General features: G+C 37.6%; 2 protein-coding genes across 3 annotated transcripts; one reads left to right on the forward strand and one right to left on the reverse strand.

Moving 5' to 3' along the window:
- Positions 1 to 11,958: 11,958 nt before the first annotated feature.
- Positions 11,959 to 14,699, forward strand: LOC130747274 (transcription factor PCL1-like). Of its 2 annotated transcripts, XR_009022352.1 has the most exons (3): positions 11,959 to 13,250; positions 14,099 to 14,272; positions 14,359 to 14,699. XR_009022352.1 is itself a non-coding variant. In XM_057600152.1 (2 exons), the coding sequence occupies exon 1, from the start codon at positions 12,252 to 12,254 to the stop codon at positions 13,200 to 13,202; it is 951 nt and encodes a 316-aa protein (XP_057456135.1). In that variant the 5' UTR covers positions 11,959 to 12,251; the 3' UTR covers positions 13,203 to 13,250; positions 14,099 to 14,699. The 2 variants fall into 2 exon arrangements, 1 of the variants encoding a protein (XP_057456135.1); XM_057600152.1 differs by having other exon boundaries at positions 14,099 to 14,699.
- Positions 14,700 to 15,741: 1,042 nt separating this feature from the next.
- LOC130747275 (pentatricopeptide repeat-containing protein At5g59600) lies at positions 15,742 to 17,828 on the reverse strand. The gene has a single exon (XM_057600153.1). The coding sequence runs from the start codon at positions 17,654 to 17,656 to the stop codon at positions 16,004 to 16,006; it is 1,653 nt and encodes a 550-aa protein (XP_057456136.1). The 5' UTR covers positions 17,657 to 17,828; the 3' UTR covers positions 15,742 to 16,003.
- Between the last annotated feature and the right edge of the window lie 2,252 nt (positions 17,829 to 20,080).

The raw sequence follows: 20,080 nt of genomic DNA on the forward strand, positions 1-20,080 counted from the left end.
CATCCTTTGTCTTGATAGATTTGGTTTGGTTTGTAAGATGAGTTGATCTAAACTCATAGTTCACTCTTCACTTTTGTATTGACTTTTCATTAATCTTGATTAAGATCAGTTTTAGTACAAAGCTTGCTCCAATTTGATTTTTTTCATTTTTTTATTAATTAGTTTTGTGTATGTCACTAATGCAGTCACTGTATATTCCTGGTTAGTAAATTGTTGAATGCATTTACACAAACCGTGTCAAACAGCCACATCAATTTCTCCTTGCCACTTTGTCAATTGATCAATAAATTTTATTTTGTTATAGTATAAAGTTAATTACAATTAAAAAACTCCGTAAAATACAACGAAAAAAGACTTTAAACATAATTTTACTACTACTACTATATATCTAAATCTATGCCTTAATTTAATTAAATTATAAAATTACGTCTAACATGTTTGAGTATTGAAATGTATAATATGGTTCAAGTTTTTTTTGGTATTGTCAATGTCAACCACATAATGATGTTTATTGTATAATGTGCATCATTTTTAAAAAACAATTTAATTAAATGTAATAAATTAAGAAATTAAACTTCCGTGCAACGCACGGGGATAATCCTAGTTAATTTAGTAGGGATTGGATATCGGTTGGCGATTGACACTAGTGCAAATGCATGTTAGTACTTACTTTTTTTTTTTGAACTTTAGTACTTACTTTATAGTAAATAAAATTGAATGAAAATTTCCTTACAAGTTGAGAAGAAAGTTTTTTCATATTAAATTGGAATAATATTCAAACACATTCTTTGTCTTTAAGACGAACTAAATTGATCTGATTCTTCTATCTTTCAAGAATTTGTTTTATTTATTTTCATACTTTAGGGCCAAAATGAAGCGATTTGATGTGTTCTCATAAATTTTAATTGAGAGTTTAGTTACTATCTATCTATATATAAAAGAGAAGTTTTAGCAGCCTCGAGGGTAAAATAGTAAAATCATTGCACTACAATCTAATTTTGTAAATGGGTATTATAGTATAAGTACATATTATTTTGCAAAGAACCAATCTTGGTTGTTCATTTTCAACGCTTCAACTTTGTTGCTCTTCTTTGTTTCATCGTTTCGCTTTTCCCAACTTCTCATTTGCTTGGTTCTTACCTTACCTGTCCTGCTTGGAAGCACAATTGCAGTCGCCCAAAAGGAAGGCATAAAATCCTCTCGACCATTTATTCTTCTGTCACGGTCTCAACCATGAGTTTCAAAAGGATGCTGGATTTTTTCGTCGCTATCGCTAATTAAGTGTCTCCGTAGAAATGTAGCACCAAATTCCTGTATTCCATTAGAGTTACCTGTGAGACATTGGATGGTTGGTGTTGCGGCCATGGAGGAGGTCGTGGATGAGCATTGTCGATGTGGTGGCTAATGGCAGTGGAACGGGGAGCGGTGGACTTGGATTGCGGTGGTACTGGTAAGAACTAAGAACAATTTCATCTCCTCCCTTCTCCTTAATTTCTTATGCTCGTATTCTCCTTTAATTTCATCCTATGAAGCACGGACACGGATACAGATACGGATACGATACGGACACAGATGCGGCGATACGGCTAAAATAAAAAAAGTAGGATACGAGGATATATATATATATATATATAAACTCATAAAATAAAAAGAGCATGTCATATAACATATTATCAAAAGTAGGATATGGGGATACATTAACTTAGTTTTTTTTTTTTCTAATAGAATAAGTGTCTTTTTTAATAAAATATTGGAACATAGAACATGATTACATATGGCCACACTTTTTACAATATATATATATTAACTAAATATTATAGTTATTTTTTTCAAAAACTAAACAAGTTTAAAATATTTACCCAGTCATTGTTTTTTTGTTTACCCAATTTGAAAATGTTTTAAAAGAAACACAGCCCACTTTAAAAAACACAAGCCCAACTCTTTTTTAGGAATAGCCCAAATACAAAAACCCTAATTATGTATCCTTTCTTTTTATTTGGACTCTACCACTGTTCATCATCATATACGGCCGTCAACTACAGGTCTGGTTTGTGCCTTTTTCTCCCTCTCTCACTTTCTTCTTTCTCCTTCCCCTGCTCCGCCACTGACGAGACGCGTATCCTCCGCTCCCCGCCGTGTCCGAAACGCCGCGTTGTGCGTATCCGTGAGCCCCGCCGTATCCGGATTTTTTCCGGCGTATCCGACACGTATCGCACGCGTATCCATGTCCGACGCGTGTCGACACGGGGATACGCCTGGTTTGAGCGGTGTCCGTGCTTCAGAGATTTCATCCCATTTTCTTTTATGCCTTTCGTTGTTCTAGAACTTTCATGAACCAAAGCGGGAAGAAGAAGATTAATGAAAAAACACTAAATGGGACTCACTTTCATATTGAAGCGAACCCACAAATACACATACCCTACCACTAATCCAATAGTGTGTTGCGAAAGAAATCAGCTCGATGGAGAACGTGCATACTAGCAGAAAATCAGCTTCTTTTGCATGTTTAAATTGATGGAGGTAAATCAGCTTCTTTTTTATGTTGAAATTGATGAAGGGCATATGACAAATTTCAAATGTAACAATGTTTGAGTATATGTATACCAGCATAAAAAAATGTACTCTAGAATGTTTCTTTCGCTTTATTATAAGGAATTGGTAAGTTATCTACTGGAGGACATGAAGAGAGATACTTCACTAAGAAGCCCTTATTTGGATTTAAGCTGGTGCACCGAAGATGCGGAACTTGACCATGCATTTAAGGGCAAAGACTGTAGAGATTTGACTATCCACCGCCACCGAGATTGGAGTTAGCTTGAGGAAGACCAGGGACACCGAGCATTTGAGGGTGATAGGAGTTTGGATTTGGTTATTCTCCATAGTGATGAAACTTTCCTTGACACTAACAAAATGACTTATGTGGGAGGCGTCATTAGAGACGCATATGAAAAACTGTTACAAGCCTTTGTATTAAAGGTTGGCTCGGGTTGCAAGATCCTGAAAGCTTACTGAAGCTCTAGCACAAAGGTTGGGGATTGTAATATGTAGGAGATACAAAAATCCTAAGAGTATGACATTTATGGATTATAACATTGTTGTTTTGAATTCTAACATAGATTTGAGAAACAAAATTACTCTAATTTGTTGAATGTAGTGCGGTATAGATTATTGTTTTGGGATGAAATTGAGGCTCGAAATTATGATTTTGACAGACCTAGCTATAATTTGTTGAATGCATCATAAGTTGTTGTTTTGGGACGAAATTGTGTTTCGAAACATACTCGAAATTATGATTTGACAAACATAAAGAACTATAGTTTGTTGAATGCAATATAGATTGTCGTTTTGCGATAAAATTGTGTATGTATGGAATAAACAAGATTAAATACATACCTTTTGCTTTGACATTTTTGAATTCATTGAGTTCGGTATTTGATGTCCCATAAGCGAGTTGATGTCTCATAAGTTGATGGGGAACATTCATACAAGCAGAAAATTAGCTTCTTTTGCATGTTTAAATTAATGGAGGTAAATCAACTTCTTTTTTTGGTTGAAATTGATGAAGAGCATATGACAAGTTTCAAATGTAATAATGTTTGAGTCTATTTATACCTATTTGAGTATATGTAAACATTATATTAGCATAAAAAATGTGTTCTAAAATGTTTATTTCTCTTTATTACAAGGAATTGGTAAATTATCTACTAGAAGACCTAAAGAGTCACTAAGAAGTCCTTATGTGGATGTAAGTTGGTGCACCGATGATGCGGAACTTGACCGCACATTTTGGATGTATTCTTGTGAGTTTATCTCCTATGGGATCATTTTAATTTTAATATTTAACAAGGAAAAGAGAAACGTAGTTATCAGTGTTATCAAAACGAAATCGGATCAGTCCTTGCCCCGCCGTCGTGACCCACGAACGACCATAAATGATAACAAGCAATATCATCACTCATCTTCATCTTCACCACTTTCAACGATCGGAAATGGTTCCTCTTTCAAATCCTCTTTGATCAAATCTAAGATTTTTTGTGGCAGATGGAATCTGTACAACACAGACTCCACCATGCCCCTTGTATTGTATGATATCATTTCTAAATTTCCATTTAAATTCCTCTAACAATGGCTTGGAGTCATAAATGACCAATATTCCTTCTTTGGGAATCCCAAATCCCTTCTTGCATAAGACATCTTCTACTTCATTCATTGGTATCCCTCCTAATCCAAGATAAGGAGTATATAATTTCTTTATTGAGGTTTTCAATACTGCTATTTCTGCTTTTCTGATTGGATCCTTCATTTGTATGAAGTTCACAACATTGTCACAAGCCAAGAATCATAAAATAATTGGATATTTATACTTCTAGAATATTGTAATCCCCATGTGGTGCGCCACAACTTCTGCCCTCAGAATCCTACAACCTCTCTGCCGCCAAACTCCCCACCACTACGGTAAAACCCTCATTCTCCTCCTTCCTAGCTTAGAGTTCGAAGATTCAAAGATCTCAAAGCTAAAATTATAGATTTATTTTTTTTCCGTTTCATACATACATACGTACGCAATTTCATCACACCTATATTGCATTCAAGTTCAGAGTTTCATCTAAACATTCAACCCAATGCCACAGCTTAATCATTATTCCCCCCACAAAACATGATAAACAATATTTGTAACTTGGCACCTATTTCATAAACAATGATGTAACTTACGGCTTGCTCTTGACCTGTACTGTACTGTACTTATTTATTAATATACAACATCATGGTTAAGTTCACAATTCCACCAGAGGGATCTTTGGGTCTTCATGTTGATGGAGGCTTTAAAGAAGGTCGTGCTACAATTGCTGGAATCGTTAGAGATCACAACTGCAAATGGCTTTATGGGTATAGCAGGATGTATGAGACTGATAATACGAAGCAACCACATAAGAGGGAAAGAATGGCTATATTAGAGGGTATCCCCGAGTGTGTGAAAAAAGCAAAAGGGCTCAAAAATATGATCGTGTACACAGACAACGAGCAGCTTGCCAATACTTTGAGTAACTCAGAATTATTGGCAGCCCACTGGGATTGTGAAGAGCTTAAGAAAATATTGGAGTATAAGGAAAAATTTAAATTGAACAGCCTAACCTTTCAACATGTCTTCAAACAAGGAAACCGCGCGCCAGACTTCATGGTGAAGCGGGCATATAGCCTATCAACTTCTAAGATGCAGCATTATAAGACACCAGGAGATGTTCCCACAGAAGACGAAACCAGGAAAATTGAGGAAGCGAAAAAAAAACAGCATGAGAAGGAAGAGGTTACCAAAGCATCAAATGAAGATCTGCAAGGGACAGAAGAGGTTAACAGAGGACCAAATGAAGAACCAAAATTAGAGATGCATATGGAAAACTGTTACATGCTTTTGTATTAAAGTTTGTGTGAAGAGCCCCAAGTGGAAACTGAACCTCCACACTCACACGCTCCTGTAGGTGTTAACAATGGAGACTCTCCTAAAGATCTCAATAGTATCAAGGCAGGTGCACAATATGAAGATCTCCATGTGGAAATTGGAGACGGTGGACAGGATAAAGGACTCACGCAATCATCAGTAAACAACAACCGTCGTAAGTCCTTGACAGCAGATGCAATCATGCTGCTGAAGATATTAACAACTTTAATTGCCAAAGAACTCGTTGGTAAGGGTGTATTGAAAGCTACGCAGCTCGAACCTGATGATCAGATTCACCGAGGCCCTGAATATAGTTCTATTCTTGGCAAAGGCAAACAGAAAATAAGCAAAGAAAATATTATGGCATATTTGGCTGAAATTAAAAATAAGAGGAGGATTCCATCTGCAGAGGAACTTAAAAATAAGAAGTTCGTCCAAACTGGACAAGATTGTCTTTGGCGTTCAGTTGAGGAAGGATGCACACGTGAAAAAATTTCACGGGAATTATAGGGCAATGGATGGACATATTTTCCCCAATTACCGTGACAAATTAGATCTCATGTGGAAGGTATGTATGATGTGGTGGGAGACGGGAACTGCGGCTACAACTGTGTAGCTAAGTCCCTTGGTTACAAAGAGGATATTTGGCTAGATATTAGAACCTCTTTGTTGAAGGAGTTGGAAGATAATTTAGTGAAGTATGTTGAGCTATTTACAGAGAGTCGAGTGCACAATCTCATACTGTCATTAATAGTAGAAGAAAATGAATCAGTGATAGATGAGGAGAAGTGGACGCCGATACATGAGGTGGGGTACCTTATCGCCTCACATTTTGGATGTATTCTTGTGAGTTTATCTCCTAAGAGATCATTTTAATTTTAATATTTAACAAGGAAAAGAGAAACGTAGTTATCAGTGTTATCAAAACGAAATCGGATCAGTCCTTGCCCCGCCGTCGTGACCCACGAACGACCATAAATGATAACAAGCAATATCATCACTCATCTTCATCTTCACCACTTTCAACGATCGGAAATGGTTCCTCTTTCAAATCATCTTTGATCAAATCTAAGATTTTTTGTGGCAGATGGAATCTGTACAACACAGACTCCACCATGCCCCTTGTATTGTATGATATCATTTCTAAATTTCCATTTAAATTCCTCTAACAACGGCTTGGAGTCATAAATGACCAATATTCCTTCTTTGGGAATCCCAAATCCCTTCTTGCATAAGACATCTTCTACTTCATTCATTGGTATCCCTCCTAATCCAAGATAAGGAGTATATAATTTCTTTATTGAGGTTTTCAATACTGCTATTTCTGCTTTTCTGATTGGATCCTTCACTATGCAAGCAAAAGTTCCTAGATTCATGGAGATATAGAACAGCATATAAGTTATCATGCTTGCATATCCACCATTGTATGAAGTTCACAACATTGTCACAAGCCAAGAATCATAAAATAATTGGATATTTATACCTCTAGAATATTGTAATCCCCATGTGGTGCGCCACAACTTCTGCCCTCAGAATCCTACAACCTCTCTGCCGCCAAACTCCCCACCACTACGGTAAAACCCTCCTTCTCCTCCTTCCTAGCTTAGAGTTCGAAGATTCAAAGATCTCAAAGCTAAAATTATAGATTTATTTTTTTTCGTTTCATACATACATACATACGCAATTTCATCACACCTATATTGCATTCAATTTCAGAGTTTCATCTAAACATTCAACCCAATGCCACAGCTTAATCATTATTCCCCCCACAAAACATAAAAAACAATATTTGTAACTTGGCACCTATTTCATAAACAATGATGTAACTTACGGCTTGCTCTTGACCTATACTGTACTGTACTTATTTATTAATATACAGCATCATGGTTAAGTTCACAATTCCACCAGAGGGATCTTTGGGTCTTCATGTTGATGGAGGCTTTAAAGAAGGTCGTGCTACAATTGCTGGAATCGTTAGAGATCACAACTGCAAATGGCTTTATGGGTATAGCAGGATGTATGAGACTGATAATACGAAGCAACCACATAAGAGGGAAAGAATGGCTATATCAGAGGGTATCCCCGAGTGTGTGAAAAAAGCAAAAGGGCTCAAAAATATGATCGTGTACACAGACAACGAGCAGCTTGCCAATACTTTGAGTAACTCAGAATTATTGGCAGCCCACTGGGATTGTGAAGAGCTTAAGAAAATATTGGAGTACAAGGAAAAATTTAAATTGAACAGCCTAACCTTTCAACATGTCTTCAAACAAGGAAACCGCGCGCCAGACTTCATGGTGAAGCGGGCATATAGCCTATCAACTTCTAAGATGCAGCATTATAAGACACCAGGAGATGTTCCCACAGAAGACGAAACCAGGAAAATTGAGGAAGCGAAAAAAAAACAGCATGAGAAGGAAGAGGTTACCAAAGCATCAAATGAAGATCTGCAAGGGACAGAAGAGGTTAACAGAGGACCAAATGAAGAACCAAAATTAGAGATGCATATGGAAAACTGTTACAAGCTTTTGTATTAAAGTTTGTGTGAAGAGCCCCAAGTGGAAACTGAACCTCCACACTCACACGCTCCTGTAGGTGTTAACAATGGAGACTCTCCTAAAGATCTCAATAGTATCAAGGCAGGTGCACAATATGAAGATCTCCATGTGGAAATTGGAGACGGTGGACAGGATAAAGGACTCACGCAATCATCAGTAAACAACAACCGTCGTAAGTCCTTGACAGCAGATGCCATCATGCTGCTGAAGATATTAACAACTTTAATTGCCAAAGAACTCGTTGGTAAGGGTGTATTGAAAGCTACGCAGCTCGAACCTGATGATCAGATTCACCGAGGCCCTGAATATAGTTCTATTCTTGGCAAAGGCAAACAGAAAATAAGCAAAGAAAATATTATGGCATATTTGGCTGAAATTAAAAATAAGAGGAGGATTCCATCTGCAGAGGAACTTAAAAATAAGAAGTTCGTCCAAACTGGACAAGATTGTCTTTGGCGTTCAGTTGAGGAAGGATGCACACGTGAAAAAATTTCACGAGAATTATAGGGCAATGGATGGACATATTTTCCCTAATTACCGTGACAAATTAGATCTCATGTGGAAGGTATGTATGATGTGGTGGGAGACGGGAACTGCGGCTACAACTGTGTAGCTAAGTCCCTTGGTTACAAAGAGGATATTTGGCTAGATATTAGAACCTCTTTGTTGAAGGAGTTGGAAGATAATTTAGTGAAGTATGTTGAGCTATTTACAGAGAGTCGAGTGCACAATCTCATACTGTCATTAATAGTAGAAGAAAATGAATCAGTGATAGATGAGGAGAAGTGGACGCCGATACATGAGGTGGGGTACCTTATCGCCTCACATTTTGGATGTATTCTTGTGAGTTTATCTCCTAAGGGATCATTTTAATTTTAATATTTAACAAGGAAAAGAGAAACGTAGTTATCATTGTTATCAAAACGAAATCGGATCAGTCCTTGCCCCGCCGTCGTGACCCACGAACGACCATAAATGATAACAAGCAATATCATCACTCATCTTCATCTTCACCACTTTCAACGATCGGAAATGGTTTCTCTTTCAAAACCTCTTTGATCAAATCTAAGATTTTTTGTGGCAGATGGAATCTGTACAACACAGACTCCACCATGCCCCTTGTATTGTATGATATCATTTCTAAATTTCCATTTAAATTCCACTAACAACGGCTTGGAGTCATAAATGACTAATATTCCTTCTTTGGGAATCCCAAATCCCTTCTTGCATAAGACATCTTCTACTTCATTCATTGGTATCCCTCCTAATCCAAGATAAGGAGTATATAATTTCTTTATTGAGGTTTTCAATACTGCTATTTCTGCTTTTCTGATTGGATCCTTCATTTGTATGAAGTTCACAACATTGTCACAAGCCAAGAATCATAAAATAATTGGATATTTATACCTCTAGAATATTGTAATCCCCATGTGGTGCGCCACAACTTCTGCCCTCAGAATCCTACAACCTCTCCGCCGCCAAACTCCCCACCACTACGGTAAAACCCTCCTTCTCCTCCTTCCTAGCTTAGAGTTCGAAGATTCAAAGATCTCAAAGCTAAAATTATAGATTTATTTGTTTTCGTTTCATACATACATACATACGCAATTTCATCACACCTATATTGCATTCAAGTTCAGAGTTTCATCTAAACATTCAACAAATAAAAGTCAAAACGAGTCTCAATTACATTTCATAACAACAATTCAACCATCTAATATAGTTCACAATTTCATCCATTTGAACCTTAATTAACAATCTAACAAATTAAAGTCTCCCAATAGAATTCAAAACAACAATGTAACTATACTGCATCCAATGTAATATGTGCTCATTATGTCTCCTACTATCTTGGAAGGGAAATAGTTCGCTTTCAAATTCCGTTTTGATCCATTCTAGAAACTTTTATGGCAGCTTCCATCTATACTCCACATGTCCCATCTCTTTATAGTCTATCATTTCATTCGTCAACCCCATCTTAGTCCCTTTAACAGCCACTTAGGGTCATAAATTATCAAAAATCCTTTAGGTAGCTGAACCAATTTAAATTAAAATAAATAGGATTTTTTGGAATGGTATATTTGGAAAAATATTTTAACTGACTGGCTGACTATATTCTCTTTTAAAAGTAACACTAACACTAACTGTGTACACAAAGTACAATTGAACATCTAAGAAAACCTAAACCTAGGTTGTCCCTATTCTTTTTCCGACCTCCCCACCACCACGGTAAAACCCTCCTCCTCCTCCATAGCTTAGAGTTTGAAGATTCGAATATCTCAGAGTTAAAGATATAGATCTATTTTGTTTGTTTCATACATACATACACAATATCATCACATCTATATTGCATTCAAGATCACAATCTCATCCCCACATTCATCAAACCAAAGTCAAATTGAGCCTCAATTACATCTCATAACAATAATTCAACAAAGTTCAGAGCCTCAATTAACAATCTCACAAATTAAAGTCTCCCAATAGAATTGAAAACAAATTTTTTTATTAAGTAAAAAATGTCTCCAACTTTTTTTTTACTAAGTAAGAAAGGCCCCAAAAAATCTTGAACAATTTAGAATATATCAAGATATTTTTTGTTTTCTATTTAGTATTGAAAAGTTAAAGTCTTTATAAATTTTGTACCAAAAAGAAAGTCTTTAGAAATTGGAAGTTTAAAAGAATCTTATCTTGATCTTGAACGTTCGCTAGAGCACAATGAAAACTTTGATATTTATGGATTACACTTATTTTCAGAATTGGAAATTTCAAGAGAAATCATACAAGCTGAAAATGATACTCCAGTTGACATACTTAATTATATTATTAGACTTGATACTTTTTAAATGCTTTTATTTTTTTACAAAATAATGTTAACAATTCCTATAACCGTTGTTTCGGCAAAAAGAAGTTATTCAAAATTAAAATCTTATCTTAAAGATTTAATCCTCCTCAAAGATGGAACAAAACCTTAAGGGTTCTTCTTTGGAGAAAAAATCGCCGCCAGATTGATATCCACCATCGTAGTAATTTTCTCTGCTCACAGTTTTTCTTTCTCTCCATTTGTCATAGTTTCTAGCTTTAGCTTTGTTCTTGTACAGAACATGGCTTAGGAATTTGTTGTCAATAACAATTACATAAACCGTTGCTGGGAAGTTGGAGTAAATTTTGTTATCTAGTTTACTTTTTTGTTTGATTCTTTGTTTCACCAATCTATCAATCTATAGATAATGAAATTGGCTCAAGATCATAAATGTTTTTAATAATTTTTCATCTTCTCATTTACTTCAATACAATAATATATTAATATATTAACCCCTAAAAATAAACCAAATTTAGATTAAACTTGAGTTAAAATACAATATTATTATTAATTAAATACAATAATTAAACCAAAATTTAAAGCTGTTAAAATTTAAGAAAACAAATAATTTTTGTGTATTCTTAATGAGGTGTGAACATTAGCAAACTTGACAATCTACCTATCATAAAAAATGTGTTAGTCAAGTGGTCGATAAACTAGATCCCATAAAAATGAGACTATGATCAAATTCTAAAAAAATCATTTGTAAAGAGAGACTAACAAGTAGTATCATATTCGTATCCCAACAAAATTAACACATGAGAAGGAAAAAAGGATAATCTACCTACTAGAAAAAAAAAAAAAAAAACAACCCAACCCGTACACAAAAATCTCTATAATCTATAATCTATAATGAATATATAAATGTTTGCATTGATTGGTCACAATGATAATTGATATGAGATAAGAAGCAAATTTACAATAATGTCTCGTTCTCTAAAGTGGTATAATATACAAGATATTAAGAAGAGATAAAAAATATCTAGCTAACTTGTCCATGCTGGCACCATCTGGAATAACATATTGCACTTTTTCTCTCCTTTTTTCCCCCTTCACAATCACCCCAAACTCCACCATTATTACAAATCACTAGCCCCATCATTTTATTTTATTTCAATTTCATCCCCACCATTATCTTTCTTCCCCAAAATCATTCTTTCTTCCTCACTTTCCCTCTTCACATCACACAAGCTCTCAACACAAATCATCCACTCCGATTCTCACTAACGAAATCAGAGATTTCTCTTCTGATTCTCTGAATCTCAATCTTTCTTCACTCATCTCTTTCAATTCAATTTCACCATCATCCTCTTCTTCAATTCATTCATTTGATTTTGACTTTTTCGGATCCAAATTTCAACGATTTTGTCTCTGCCTCCATAGAAACAGAGTACGAATGGGGGAAGAGGTGAGGATGATGGATGAAGAGCGTTTGATGGAGTGGGAGAAGGGTCTCCCAAGCGTTCACGATCTAACTCCGCTTTCTCAGCCGCTGATCCCGCCGGAGCTCGCAACCGCCTTCAGCATCTCGCCGGAGCCCCGCCGCACACTCCTCGACGTCAACCGCGCATCCCGCAACACGCTCTCCATCCTCCGCAGCGGTGGAGCCCCACTCCAGGCTCTTTCCTCCTCCGACGAGGAGGGCGAGGGCGGAGGTGGCGGAGGTGAGGAGGACGACACCACCGATCGCGACGGGTCGGGTGGGTCAGGGTCACGGAAACAGAGGAAGGTGGATTGCGCGGCGGAGGAGGCTGACTCGGCGGTTCGGACGACGGATACGGCGACGCTGAAACGGCCGCGTCTGGTGTGGACACCGCAGCTGCATAAGCGGTTCGTGGACGTGGTGGCGCACCTCGGGATCAAGAACGCGGTGCCGAAGACGATCATGCAGTTGATGAACGTGGAAGGGTTGACCCGAGAGAACGTGGCGAGTCATCTTCAGAAGTACCGGCTGTACTTGAAGAGGATGCAGGGTCTCTCCAACGAGGGTCCTTCTTCCTCCGATCATCTCTTTGCTTCCACCCCTGTTCCTCAGAGCTTGCATGATTCTGCTGCTGCTGCTGTTGCTGCAACTGCACATTCAAATTCGCATTCACAAACACATTCCCATTCACATGGACATGGGAATTCTTCTCACCTTCCTGTTCCGATTCCCATGCCTTATCCACCTCCGATGATGTCTATGCCCTTCCATGGTATGCCTCACCTGCATCATGGCCATGGACACATGGGTATGCCGCTTCCTTCTTCCTCTGCCACCTCCTCTTATCGCTCTCAATACCCCTTTAACATGTTGCACCAGAGGGATTGGCCTCACCCTCATCTTGCTCCTAATGATAATAAATGAAAGCGGTTCAGATCAATTCAGCTGCAATTACTCTCTATTTTTATACAGGTTAGCAATTTAGTGTTTTTGTTGTTGTTGTTGTTGTTGTTGTTGTTGTTGTTGTATATAGAACAGAACTATCTATATTGATTGATTGTGGTTATTTCTACTTCAAGCACATTATAGTTTGAGTAACCATTCCTGAGCCCATACTTGATGGCTAATTATGATGATTATAATGTATTTTGTTGTGTGTATGAATTATGTTAATGTATCTTGGGATGTGGAAGAATTGAATGTTCTGTTTCCTATTTCTTTGTTAGTATGGCTTGTGAATTTTGAATGAAGTGAGATGAGCAATGAGCATGTTTTTCCTTCATTCTGTTGTTGAGTGCAATATGCTGAGGTATACTGAATGATTAGGTGATCAATTTAGAGAAAATGACTGGTGGGTAACTTTGATGCTGTTATTCACTGTTCTGATATATCAACAGATTATCTATCCATCTGAAATGAAGTGCAATGATGCACTAGCTTGATGTGTCATCCTCAGATGGTAAAACTATATACTGAATGCCCCCATCCTTGATATGATGTAAATTTTCAGTTACTTTTCCCCCGCGATGTAACATGAGTATCTTTTGGTTGAAGATGAGATTTGGTCTTTGTTTAAATAATGTTTTACCTTAATCTTTATTGTCTAATATAGAAAATATGTTTCATTGGACCTTCTTGTGATACTTAGGTTTTCTTTTAGGAGGCTAGGTATGTATATCTTCATTAGAATTTATACCATCATGTGTAGAGTCTTCAACATTTTCTACTTCTAACCCCTCATTGACTGAGTTCTCATGCTATCAAATTTGCTATTTTAAGGCTGAAGAAATCATTAATTTTCTGTGTTGTCTCTTTTGTAGATTCAAAAGTATTCTTGAGGAAGCATATGGAGACTTTAAGGAGCTAAATTACAAGCTTGCATCAGTAATATCTATCATGTGCTTCCTTGCACACATCTCTTACTCCTGTTACCTAATTGTAGGAGGAGAATTCTGGCATGTTTCTTCTGGACTACTTGGAGAGCTGATTCTATAGTAAAAATTCTTAACTAGCTCTCGGATTCATACATCATGAGTGCTATTATATTATGAAATCCTGAACATGTTAACCTTTTTTTCAGAACCATTGGAAATTTGAATAAAAGAGAGACTGAACAACAGTCAGCAAACATTTGTTCCATGTCACTCTGGCATTTGTGTTTCTATACCTTAAAAGTTATTCCTTAATGTTAGAAATGTGGGAATGGAACGAGATTTGTACTTTGTATATTTATAGAGGCACATCATATACACACATATAGAGAATACTTGTTTTACCCATGAGACTCAGTTGTCTGAGTAATTTTCTTGTCCAAGTTTACTTGGTTTAGAGGGTAGTATGCATTCTAACGAGTAGAGGCACAAACATGTTTTGATCAAGATAAATAGGAGCTTGAGGAAGACCGATCTATACAGTTTGTAAGTTTTACTACTTTTTTTTAACTCCGTGGGCAACTTATTACAATTTCTCTGCACTCTCATCAACGCTTTCTTCTTGTGGATAAGGCTTGTTTATACTTCTTTGCGAATTGAATTTCTCATGCTATTTTGGAAGATTTGTTAGCACCCGTACAAAGGAAAGTTAGCATGCATTTTTAAACCAGTAAGCAGGCTCTTCTTATAAATTGAAACAAAAGTCTGTTTACTCAAATGATATTTAAACAACTTTAAATGGAAGTGATATAAAGGAGTAGCTAAAAGGTACAAGTAGAGGTTGTTGGAGAAGACAAGGAAACTTGATTTGAATTAAAGAAAAGGCACACCACGCCCACATTCTCTTTTCAATAAATAAAAGAATCATGGGGGGGGGGGGGGGGGTTGTGGAATCGATAACAAAAGTGCAAATGCCTCTAGTGGATTAGGTTTCTCGTAAAAAATATAAAGAGTAAAGTTTTAGGTTCTCTGAGAAATTCATCAGTATAATAAATGGACCACATGTCCTTTTCAATAGAAATGGTGAAGTTTTGGTGATGAAATAATCAAACTATTTATTGTATATGTGAGAACATAACCTTTCTCCGTGATGCCTCACTTTATTGCAAGTATGTGATACGCAATCCAAGCACTACCAGGTGCTTCCTAACAAATCTTTGCGGTGTTTGAATTAAATGAAAATACATAGTTTAGTTCCTAAGGTATGCAGGCACGTATGATAGTGTAATGGTAAAGATATTTTCGCATCATATAGAATGAAGCTTAATGTATATCCCAGTGAATGTGAGTACCATGTGAAAGGAAAAAACCAGCACGCTAAGTTTTGTTTGTTTCTCTGTTTCAATGTTGTTAATCACGGATCGTGCACTCAGAGCGGAAAATAGCGGATAGCGGTGAGTCCTTAGAGCACTACACTAATACACTATAGTACTGCTATATTGGTTATTTGACAACATTGCTCTATTTGCACCAAAGCAAGTGTGATTTCACAGCAAAAGTAGAATTTTGTTGTGTTGAGTTTAATGTAGATCAGTTTTAATTTCAATAAGAATCCAAACGCACTTGAGATTTTCTTTATGCCCAATTTCACTTGTCAAAAGATTACCGAACTATTGACTGATGACTGATGAGGAACAGAAAACAATATATATCCCAAATTGTTTCTACAGGTTTTGCCATCCCCTTCTTTTTGAAGAAAAACCCATGACCTGACTAACCCAAAAAACGAAGCAAAGTGCAAAGAGACCTCCAGCCAGAAAGAATCATTTACCTACTTGGCTACCTACCATATTATTATACATTATCTATCCAACTCAATCCTTGAAGTTTTCTGAGTTTTCCCTTCTTCAGCATCTTCTTGATCTTCTCAACCTTTCCCCATCTGCCAGAATCAGCATACAGGCTGGACAACAGAAGACGGTTCCCAGCACTCTCAGGCTCTAGTTCCAACAAATGCTTAGCAGCCACTTCTGCAAGCTCCACATGCCCATGATTCCTGCAAGCCGCCAGTAAAGCACCCCAAACAAACAAATCAGGTTCAACAGGCATGGTCTTGATCATACAATATGCATCTTCCACCTTCCCCGCTCGACCAAGCAGATCCACCATGCATGCATAATGCTCCAGCCGTGGCTCAATACTGTATTTTTCTTGCATGATCTCGAACAGCCTCTGCCCAAGTTCAATATCTCCAGCATGGCTGCATGCTGTGAGAGCTGCCGTGAAAGTTAAGTGATCCAATTTAGCTTCCCCTTCTAATTCCATCTGATTGAAGAGCTCAATAGCTTCCTCGCAATACCCATGATTCGCGTAACCAAAAATGATAGAGTTCCAAGTAACCGTGTTCTTCTCCGGCATCTTGCGAAACAGAGTCCTCGCTTCAGAAATGAACCCACATTTAGCATACATGTCAACCAGAGCACTCCTTACATACAAATCTTCCTCCACCCCAATCACAAAAGCATAGCCATGAATCTCCTTTCCAAGCTTCACCCTCGCTGCAGTAGCACAAGCAGGAAGAAGGGTGCTGATAGTAGCAGAAGTTGGACAGAATCCATGACCCAACATTTGCTTAAAGGTACCAAATGCTTCCTCAATACAAAAGTTCTGCACAAGACCAGATATAACAGAAGTCCACGACACCACATCAGGCTCAATCCCAGCTGCAATCATCAAGTTAAAAATCACCGAGACCATTCCTCGATCACCTTTATGCGAGAACCCATATATCAAAGCATTCCACGTTACCACATTTGGCCTCATCCCCACCAAATTCATACTTTCCACCAAATCCAGCGCCTCATTCGGAGCCCCTTGTTGAGCATACCCAGAAACAACAGCATTCATCGAAACCAAGTCCTTCACAGCCATTCCATCAAACACCTTGCGCGCATCCTCAACACGACCACACTTAGAGTACATAACAATCAACGCGCTGGACACAAACGCATCAAGCTCAAACGAACACTTCATAATCAATCCATGCACTTGCTCTCCGGCGACTCGGTCGCCGATATGGCCGCAAGCCTTGAGAACGCTCGGAATGACGAAAACATTGTGGGGCTTCAGCGCTTGGATAGCTTGCATCTCGGAGAACACGGCGATGGCATGGTGGTGGAAGCCGCAGCGAGCGCAGGCGCTGATGAGCGCGATCCAACGGCGGACATTGGTGGTGGGAATTCTGTCGAACAGTTTCCGTGCAAGGGAGAGTTGGCCGCAGCACGCGTAGAAGGCTACGAGGTTGGAAGCGATGGTGTTGAAGGAGGTGAAGCCGGTGACGGTGAGGTGCGCGTGGAGCTTCTTGCCGAGGTGCAACGCTCGATCGTGAGCGTAGAGTTCGATGAGTTTGGCATAGGATTCGGGTTCTGATCGGAAAAACCGGTGGCTGAGGAGGACATTTTTGGCGGGAATGGTAACAGATGTTGTCGTTCTTGCCACAGCACGCATAGCATTATACAGAGTACACACTACAGTGTAACTTAATAGTGGGGATATAAGTAAAACTTATTTGGTGTTCAGTCAATGTGAAAAAAAAATATTAATTTGGGGCCAACATGAGATAAATATTAGGTAAAATTATCCTTAGTATTTAGTTGGTCAAGTAATATTTTTACATGTTTTTTTATAGGCAAATGTTAGTTGTTAGTATTAGATAAAATATTTTACCACTTGAGCTAACATTAGGAAAAATATTTTAACATGAGACATAATATTAAGTAAACACATGTCAAAATATTATTGTGTATGCAAAACTATTGTGATTTTAATTTCACCTAGTGTAAACTTGAGATGATTAAACACTAGCGAGGTTTAGCTGCACGTTGGGTCGAGAGTTGGGGCTGATATAGTGGTTGAAGGTGGCGCACCACAGTGGTCCGGCGCGGCTGCGGTTGGAGTGGGCAATCTGGTGGTAGAATGAATATTGGGGCTGAAAATGAACTTAGGGATTCTGAATAAGGGTGTCAAAGCAAATTCGGCCTGCGATCCCAACTTAGAAACCCGCAAGAACGGGGTGAGGTAAGCCAGGAATTATGAGCCTGTGAACCATGCCAGCCCGCCTCCCGTAACCTGCTAGTCTAGCGGGCCAGCCTGCCGGTTAATCATTTTTTTTTCAAAATTATTGGGCATGTATGATCACTTATGCATTACTTTGTCAAAAAAAAAAGAACCAGCCCATTTTTTAAAAAATATTCCCAACCCAATTCGTTGTAGCCCTCATCTTTGTACCCTTCTACACCCCTCACTGTCACTTTCGTCGTCGCAGGTAAGTTCGTCGTCATTCATACTCATGTCTGTTATGTAATTAAACACATTTTAAAATATGTCACTTGCACACTTTGAAGTGCGGTAGTAACACGTCACACTTCAAAGTGCTTTACTACCGCACTTTAAAGTGCATTTGTGTTGCACTTTGGAAGTGCGAATGTGTAAGTTTGTGGTATCTAATTACAAAACAAATGAATGAGAGATGTGTAAGTCCTCTCATCAGGGGCTAAACCCTTCTTATTCATCTCCCCAGCCTCTATCATACTACTTTCTCTGCACAACCCCTAAGTTATGTTTTGTGGTTTTCACATGATTCGATGCCTTCATGTCTGATCTTTAATGTTTCAAGTATTTTTGGTTTTTCATAGCGCAAATGTGTTATCCTAATATATTTTTTCTAAATGAAATTTCTATGTGTTGCTTTCAAATTTTGACCTGGAATTCGTAGCACTCAAATTTTATTGTACCGGTGTTGGTCTAGCTTTCCGATATTTCGAAAAAAAATTATTATACCGGAAAATATGATGATACTATTAACTATTTTTATAAATATTATGATTATTTTTTGGTCAAATATAAATATTATGATGAAATTGCACTTTAGCACTGGAAACAGGCCTTGGGCTACTATACTTGATTTGGGCCATATTAAACAAGCTGAACTGGCCTTGTTTACTAGGAAATATTTCATCTCTCCATCTAGAATTATACACTGTTTTGTGAAAAGAGAAAAATAGGAGGGAACTAATGTTACATTTCAGGGAAGTATTTGAGCTCAGATGAAGAAATAACTATTGCAACTGAAATGTGTCATCTATTTTCACCAACATAGACTTCTCAAAGTAGGCCATCTGAGGTGTGGGTTGGTTACAGCCTTACAGGGAGCTTTAAGAGTGAAATATGAAAAAATAAAAGAAGACGTGTACCTAATGCATACCCATGTATCCATAAGAAACACAGCAGTATCAGTGAATAAGAAAAAATCTATTACCCATGCCTTCAAGCGGTTGTGATTTTGTGAAATTGAACAAACAGAAGAAGAATAAGATTGATAAGACCAGAATTTCCATTAGGATCAATGTACATTATAAAAAAAAAACTCAACTTCTGTGTTATATGAAGAGGTATAATCTGATAATCCCATCCGATTGAACTGCATCTAGTATATAAAATTGGTGGTAATGCGTATATTAATAGTTTAATAATATTGGCAAAAAAAATGCACTGGAATAAACATGAACAAACCATAGACTACATAGTTTTTGTAATACGCATCAGAATTCAGAACACTTGATCATGATCGAGATAATCAAAAGAATTGCTGATGATCAAATGCAGAGGATATGTTGCGGGTATGAAAAGGTGGAAGCTATGTAGAAAAAAGGCTTAATCCAGTTTTTGGTCCCCAACCTTTGTCATAAATATGACTTTAGTCCCTCGTCGGAGCAAAGGTGGGGATTGGTCCCCAATTTTTTGCAAAATAGTTGGTTTTGGTCCTTCCGGCCAGTTGGGTCAACGCCGGAGCTCCGGGAAGCCCATGTGGCATTGCCACGTAATTTAATAAGTCCACTTGGATTTTTATTCTTTTTTAATTTTTAATTAGAT

Source organism: Lotus japonicus, chromosome 3, assembly GCF_012489685.1.
Source record: "Lotus japonicus ecotype B-129 chromosome 3, LjGifu_v1.2".
Lineage (NCBI taxonomy): Eukaryota > Viridiplantae > Streptophyta > Magnoliopsida > Fabales > Fabaceae > Lotus > Lotus japonicus.

Excerpts from the sequence above, each read along its gene's own strand:
- LOC130747274 (XM_057600152.1), top strand. The coding sequence starts at position 12,252 with ATGGGGGAAGAGGTGAGGATGATGGATGAAGAGCGTTTGATGGAGTGG.
- LOC130747275 (XM_057600153.1), bottom strand. The coding sequence starts at position 17,656 with ATGCGTGCTGTGGCAAGAACGACAACATCTGTTACCATTCCCGCCAAA.